The sequence below is a fragment of the Dendrobium catenatum genome, unplaced genomic scaffold (genome assembly GCF_001605985.2).
Source record: "Dendrobium catenatum unplaced genomic scaffold, ASM160598v2 fragScaff_scaffold_1328, whole genome shotgun sequence".
Taxonomy (NCBI): Eukaryota; Viridiplantae; Streptophyta; class Magnoliopsida; order Asparagales; family Orchidaceae; genus Dendrobium; species Dendrobium catenatum.
The window spans coordinates 304,453-312,798 of record NW_021319790.1 but is presented as its reverse complement, the minus strand read 5'-3'; the positions used below and the strand labels follow the sequence as shown (position 1 = coordinate 312,798).

The 8,346-nt window shown below is 35.9% G+C and overlaps 2 protein-coding genes across 2 annotated transcripts; both read right to left on the bottom strand.

Moving 5' to 3' along the window:
• Positions 1-1,041: 1,041 nt before the first annotated feature.
• LOC114580822 lies at positions 1,042-2,079 on the bottom strand. Its single transcript, XM_028699512.1, has 2 exons — positions 1,880-2,079; positions 1,042-1,621 (listed from the first exon to the last, which is right to left on the bottom strand). The coding sequence occupies exons 1-2, from the start codon at positions 2,077-2,079 to the stop codon at positions 1,042-1,044; spliced, it is 780 nt and encodes a 259-aa protein (XP_028555345.1).
• An 81-nt stretch (positions 2,080-2,160) lies between these two features.
• On the bottom strand, positions 2,161-7,944 carry LOC114580821. The gene is made up of 4 exons (XM_028699511.1): positions 7,886-7,944; positions 3,476-3,554; positions 3,230-3,346; positions 2,161-2,472 (listed from the first exon to the last, which is right to left on the bottom strand). Exons 1-4 carry the CDS (start codon positions 7,942-7,944, stop codon positions 2,161-2,163), a joined length of 567 nt encoding a protein of 188 aa, XP_028555344.1.
• Positions 7,945-8,346: the final 402 nt, after the last annotated feature.

The window sequence follows — 8,346 nt, the reverse complement described above, 5'->3', positions numbered from 1 at the left end:
GGCAGAGTAACGGCAGTCTATCAAATTTACACAAAAATCCTGCAAAAAGCACAAATTTCTAAATTCACACAGAACGTTCACAACATCAATATAAGGCTATTGTTCTACTGAATTCATATCAAATAACATCCTGATATTTTTCTATTCAATTAAAATGGCGTAGAACCAATTCCGACCGGTAAAATCATCGTAGAAAATACTCAAATCGTGTACAATATTCATATCTATAACATTCTAAAAGTTGTGCAGTGAAAGTTGTCTCAATACAAAATCATGTCCAAAATTCGACTACGAAAATGTAAAACAGTACACAACTCGATCAAAAATCAATATCTCTGAAAACAGAAATAGAATTCAGAGTCCTTACTGCGAGACAAACAAATCTTCCAACTACGTCGTCGGACGAAAAGCGCTCCGCGGCCTCTGAAATCCGGCTTTTCATTCTCTTCCTTCTCTTTCTCTCTCCTGCCTTCTCTTTCTCTCTCTTCAAATGATTCAAAAATATCTCGAATCCGATATTTATTAACACTGATCGTCCCGGATGATCGAAAATTCGTCCTGGGACGATTTGCCTCGGGCAGAATTTCGTACAGAGGAAATTAAAATTTGTCCCGGGCGACTTGCTCTCTGAACAAATTTCGTTCAGACGGATCGTCCCGACGCTCCAGGTTCGTACAGACGAAAATGACAGATTTCTTCACAAATTTCTTCAGTTCGTCCCGTACTAAATCCAGTTCGTACAGACTAACTGCACTAAAAAAAATCAGCTTTTTAAGGGTTTTACAGAAACTCTCTGTCTGGTTCGTCCTGACGGTTCGTCCCGACCCTTCCAGGTTCGTACAGACGAACATGCATATTTTCTCTGTTCGTACTGGCAGTTCGTACGTACTAACCATACAGATTTTCACAGATTTCTTCAGTTCGTACAGATGGTTCGTCCCGTACTAGCAACACAATTTTTTTTTTTTTCAAACATAAGGGTTTCACAATCTACCCACCTTAAGAAAAATGTCATCCTCGACATTCCCAAAGTAAACTAAGTCAAAACAAATACGGATACAACTGTCTCATATCTGATTCTTTCTCCCAAGTCGCTTCTCGAGCTGTTCTGTGCATCCATTGCACTTTAACCATAGGAATCTGTTTACTTTTTAACTTGCGTACATCATAGGCCAAAATTTTCTCAGATTCTTCTATGTACTGCAGATTCTCCTGAATCTCAACCTCATTAGCAGATAACTTCTTTTCAGAGTCAGATATCCCTTTTCTCAAAGAGGATACGTGAAAAACATTATGCACATCAGCCAGCTGATCTGATAATAACAATCTATAAGCAGACTTTTCAATCCTTTCAATAATCTCAAAAGGTCCGACATACATTGGACTGAGTTTACTCATTCTACTAAATCTGCTCACACCTTTCATCGGACTGACTTTAACATACACAAAGTCACCAACCTGAAATTCCACAAATCTGTGCTTTTGATTGTAATACTTCTGTTGTCTATCTTGTGCAGCTTTCAATCTTTCTTTAATTAGATTAATCTTCATAACAGTCTCATCCACAAAAGTTAAACTCATCACTTGTCTATCTTCCACCTCAGTCAGAGTCAAAGGAGTTCTACACTTCCGGCCATACAAAGCTTCATAAGGTGCCATACCAATATTGGACTGAAAACTGTTATTATAAGCAAATTCGATCAAAGGAATATGATCTTCCCAGCTTCCTCCAAAATTCAAAACACATAATCTCAGAAGATCTTCTAGTACCTGAATAGTCCTCTCAGACTGTCCGTCAGTCTGCGGATGAAAAGCCGTACGGAAATGCAACTTCATACCCAATCCTTGTTGAATACCCTTCCAAAGTTTGGAAGTAAACCGTTCATCTCGATCAGATACAATCACTTTAGGCACACCATGTAATCTAACAATTTCCTTCACAAATACCTGTGCCAACTTATCCACCAGATCCGTCTGTCTGATCGAAAGAAAGTGTGCAGACTTCGTCAATCGATCCATAATCACCCAGATGACATCATGCCCTTGCCTAGATCGAGGGAAACCCATAGCAAAGTCCATCGTTACCTCCTCCCACTTCCACTCAGGGATAGCCAACGACTGCAAAAGACCTCTTGGTCACTGATGCTTTGCCTTCACTAACTAACAGGCTTCGCATTTCGCAACAAAATCTACTACATTCTTTTTCATTCCAGGCCACCAGAACAAACTCTTCATGTCTCCGTACATCTTACCACTTTCCGGATGAATCGTATAGCCTGAATGGTGAGATTCGTACAGAATCTCTTTCCTCAAATCTCCAAACACAGTAATCCATAGTCTATCCTTGCAGAAAATAACACCATAATCAGAAACTCGGAGTTCATGTTTCTTACAAGATTCAATCTGAGCAATTAACTTTAAATAGTCAAGATCTGACTTCTGAGCTTCCTGAATCCTTTCTTCTAGAGAAGACTGAATATTCATTTGAGTCAAAACACTAGAATCCGAACAAGTAAAGGAAATCACCTCTAACTACAATCTTTCCATATATCGTATCAGATAGTCATCAGAAGTGAGCTGAATACCTAATAATTTAGAAGACTTCATGCTCAAAGCGTCTGCTACCACATTAGCCTTATCAGACTGATACTAAATCGTCAGGTCGTAGTCCTTGATCAACTCAAGCCATCTTCTTTGCCTCAAATTCAGATCCTTCTGAATGAATATGTACTTCAAGCTCTTATGATCCGTAAAGATCTCACGTCTGACGCCATACAAGTAATGACGCCAAATCTTCAAAGCAAAAATAACTGCAGCCAATTCCAAATCATGGGTCGGGTAATTCTTTTTATGTGGTTTCAATTGTCTCGAAGCATAGGCTATTACCCGACCATGCTGCATCAGAACACAGCCCAAACCTTTCAGTGAAGCATCACTGAACACCTGAAATCCTTCCGTACCTGACGGAAGTGCTAACACAGGAGCAGATGTCAAACAATCCCTCAACCTCTGAAAACTGGCTTCACATTTCGGTGTCCAAATAAAAGCTACTGACTTTTGAGTCAGTCTCGTCAGAGGCGTAGAAATCTGTGAAAATTCCTTCATAAATTTCTTATAATATCCAGCCATGCCTAAAAAAATTACGTACCTCAAATACCGTAGTAGGCCTTGGCCAATCAGCAACAGCTTGAATCTTCTGGGGATCAACAGAAATACCTTCACCGCTCACCATATGCCCTAGAAAAGAAATACTCTTCAGCCAGAATTCATACTTAGAAAACTTAGCATATAACTGATGCTGCCTCAAAGTCTCCAGCACAATGCTCAAGTGTCTGACATGATCTTCCTCAGAAGCAGAATACACCAGAATATCATCGATGAAGACGATCACAAACTGATCTAGATACTCCTTGAACACTTTGTTCATCAGATCCATGAAAACAGCAGGTGCATTGGTTACCCCAAAAGGTATAACCAAAAACTCGTAGTGCCCGTACCGAGTACTAAAAGCTGTCTTCAACACATCAGCTTCCTTCACCTTCACCTGATAGTATCTAGATCTCAATTCAATCTTAGAAAATACAGAAGAACCAGAAAGCTGATCAGATTCTTTGGATCAACAGAAATACCTTCAAACAAGTCATCAATCTGTGGTAATGGATACTTATTCTTGATCGTGACTTTATTCAAATATCTGTAATCAACACACATACGGAGTGTTCCATCTTTCTTCTTCACAAACAGTACAGGTGCTCCCCAAGGAGCAACACTAAGACGAGCAAATCCTTTATCCACAAACTCCTGGAGCTGAACTTTCAACTCATAAAGTTTTTTTTGGTGCCATCCTGTACGGAGCTTTTGATATTGGAGCTGTACCCGAAAAAATATCAATAGAGAGTTCTACATCTCGATTCGGAGGTAAACCAACCAACTCCTCAGGAAATACATCAGAAAACTCCTATAGCTCTGTCTTACAATCCAAATTCCAAAATCATTGCTCTGATACCACTAAAGTTTATCACGACTCAACCCGACCGGGACGGATCCCGCTCGCATCGGGCCACGACGAAATATTTGCTTGAAATCTAGGATCTAGCTTTGGAATTTACTTCAGACTTTCTTCCAAATATTAAATAGGCAAAAAACACATAGCTACTATAAACATCTAAATATATAATAGTTCATCTATATTTTCTTTCATCAAAATAATCATATACAATACAATTCATAGCTTCAAACAGAAACAACAGAACAAAACATAAAAGCCATGACTAGACCAAAAATCAAAAGTACAAAATACCTAATATCAGATCAGACACAGAACTTCTAGTCCAAGACCTCCTTCCCTTTCCCAGAACCTAAAAACTATGTAGAAAATAAGGATGAGCTAACAGCTCAGCAAGACATCACTCACCAATCAAAATAGTCAGAAATTCACATCAGAAAATAGCCGTACGGAAATCGTAGAACAGACAGATACTTGATCAACAGAAATCAAACAACTGATACAGAAAACTGATGTCATTTCAAATCGAATATCATAAGGCTTTCAATTCATAGAGCAGACAGAATCATACAGAAAATCAAAAATCATATATCGGATAATTCATAAGACATACTAGATAAGTCACAGAACAGATTATCAGATATCAAACATCAGATTCTTTGACCCTGATAGAATCTCAATGGATTCTGGCCCCTTATGCCTCCCTTCCCTAACACAAATAGAATCTCAACGGATTTTGGCCCCTTATGTCTCCCGTTGTGCTTATAGCACCAGAACAGATCAGATATACAGAATTTCCGGAACATAACTTATTTTCATATTTCAGATTTTCAGAATTCCAGGACCCAGACATCAGAATCACAAAGGATCGATTCTTACTCCTTATATCTCCCTTATGATAGCATACAAATAATCAATTCATTCAATGTATCAATTCAGGAAAAATTAGAATTCGAACGAAAAATCAGCGGCATAACGGCAGTATACGGAATTTATACAAAATTTACAGATTCAGAAATTTACCAAATTATCACAGAATATACACAACAACATTATAAGACTTTCATTGTACTGACATAACATTTTTCAACATCCTGATAACTTGCAATTCAATTAAAACGCCGCAGAATTCAAAATATATGGTAAAAATCTTCCATAAAATACTCAAAACGTGCACAATTATCATCTCAGAAATATACCAAAAGTGACGCGGTAAAATATTTATCAGTGCGGAATAAAATCAATTATTCGCTAACGAAAACAAAATTCGAGACAGAAAAGTCGTCAAAATTCTTGTTTCTGAAAATTGAGAAAGGCGGAATGTGCCTTACCTCGAGTCGATCAACTTTTTCAACTACGGCGACGAACGAAAACAAGTCGAAGTCGCTCAAAAATCCACTTTTCTTCCTCTTTCCAAGGCTTTCTCTCTCCTGGACTTTCTCTCTCTTCAAAAATGACACCTTTTAGATATTTATTAGACAGGATCATCCCGGACGATGTCCCGATTAATCATCCCGGGACGATCTTCTCTGGACTCAGATCGTACAGACGAAAATAAATTCCAATTTCTTCGTCCCTGGACGAAACTCTCTGTTTGGTTCATCCCGACGGTTCGTGCCGACCCTTCCAGGTTCGTACAGACGAACATGCATATTTTCTCTATTCGTACTGGCAGTTTGTACGTACTAACCATACATATTTTCACATATTTCTTTAGTTCGTACAAACGGTTCGTCCCGTACTAACAGCATAAATTTTATTTTATTTTTTCAAACATAATGGTTTCACATTTGTGTATGTATTATGGACTATTTTGATTATTTTCTCTTGGAGAATATCGAATAATTGAGGTGAAAATGGAAAGCTTGGTTGCTTAGGTGTTTGGGGTTGGGGTAGGGGTTGTTAGGCAGATTAGGGTTGGGATTGCTGGGGCGATTAGGGGGGAGAAGCTATTCATGAGTGGGGGTTTGAATGAGAGAATGATGCCCATATGGATATTTTTGAATGCCGAGAAGATTAGATTCTTCATGTGTAATTTCTTGGAGGTTAACAAAAATCTAGGAAAAAATAATTTGTTGACAAATCCCTATTCTAAACTATCTTTAAGAGGTATTTAATGAAATTAACAAATAAATATGCATATGTACCTGTCTTTTATTTAAATTGATAAATAATTTAGTGGTCTTCTCAATATTATATACAATGTCATCAGCTCGTCGAAGGAAACGAGGCCTTTTGTTAGGGTACTTAGGGTGATGAATAGAAGTGTGCTCTAGGAACCAAACGTACATAAGATCAAAGTTAATTTTAGAAAATGAATTAGTCAAATTGAGTGTTAAATTAGAATGATTTTAGCACTCACAATTAGCAGAGGCATAAAACCATTGACGTAACCAGCTGGCTCGTTCTTTGAAATCTTGGTAGATACAATATTAAACTCATCAATCAAGCATTCCCAAATCGACCATGCCTAGTTAATTGATGAAAACTCATATATATTATTTAATATTGTTTGTAGCAACCTAGGAATTTTGAAGTTGCTTTGTTGAAAAAATAAATTTGAACATAAATACATAATGAATATTTTGAATATAGTCTCTGGGGGGGCTATGTCTAGTCAACTCTAGCATTTTAGACTTTCTTGTGGGCAAGGTAAGTTAAGTAATCGCTTCACCTTTATTTGGAAGACCAGTAAAAAGGGTCACTTCATCAGCTGTAAAAGGTATAACATGACCATCTATAATAAAACTTTATTTTGGTATATTCCATATTATCATCAGCTGGTAAATAAGTGGGGCGTTTTGCTTAAATTCAAGAAATTAAAAAAATTGTTAGATATTTAAGTTTTTCAATTTATCTTCAACTTCACGAGGAATTATCTCTGCAAAAGTATCACATATTGTTCTAAATGTTGAAACTAAATGTTGAAACATAGCAATGATAAAAGAAGACGAATGTAAATTTATGTAAATTAAGAAAATAAATATTAATTTAGATAAACAGGTGATACACATTAATTATGCAGAGTATATATGCAATCGATACGCATAATATACACAAAAGATACATAATATATACGCATATTATACGCAATATATACGCATAATATACGTATACGATATGCATACTAAACGGGGGTAAGATACGCAGAATAAACTAAATACGAACTCATAGGGTACGCATAATATAAGTAGAAATCAAGAATTTTTTACACTAAAATTAATGAGAATGCAAGAAATGACTAATCTTTTTTCTTTATTGGAATTTTTTATGGTTTTAAGATTCATAATATTTATTTTAAAATGTTAGGGTTTGAGTCTTCAACATATACATAGAGAATAAGCAAAATATACACAGAATATATGCAGAAAGAACGTAGAAGATGAGAAAAATATAATCTTTTATCGTTATCGGGATGTTTTTATTTTGTTTATGATTTCTTCAGCAAATATACATTGAATACAAAAAAAATACATAGTATATTTTATCACAATGTACGCAATTACGTATCTTTTTTTTTTTTTGCAGGTGACTCCTTTTCCTCCTCCATTTGAGCAAAAGAGATTGCTGAATATTTTTTAGAAAAAATTTTTGTAGGAATCTCGGAGAACTGCGAATGCCGGAAATTGAAACTATATAGGCGCTTGAAATGTGAAAAATTTCCGCCTTTTCATCTTTTTACCTTTAAGTTGGGCGAGCGGGTGTCTATTCGTCTCCAGTCGGTCCAAAACTACAAACAGGTCGGGTTGCAAGTCAATGAATATCCTGACTTTTCATTTAAGCACACAACGTGTAAGAATTTTATTGGCATCCAAACATAGCTCTATGACCGGATTCCACACATAATAATTTCTCCCGAATCGGGGGAAGCACACACACCTCCCGAGAAACCCTAACAGAATCCGGCAAATCTCATCGGAATCCATCTCCGTTTCCATGGATCGAGAAAGAATCGATCTTTTATTCACTGGAAAGAAGGCTCTCGTTGAACTTGCCGAATATTACCTCTCTCGCGGCTGTGGATAGTGCAGAGTCCGTTCTAATTCTTCTTTACCTTTTGTGCTTACATATTATATACTCCTTAAGTATTTTTGCATATCTAATATTTATATTTACATTTCTCGTATCAAAACAATTATATTTATTTATATAATTTTTTTATAATTATATTCAGAGAAAATATAATTTTTAAAATATATTTTATTAGAGGATTTACATATATCATTTAATGATTGAATTATAAAATAGTTATACATCTATTATATTAAATTTATTATATTTATTTATATAATATCTTTAATATTTTTATTTTAAATATATTTTATTTTTAAAATAAAATT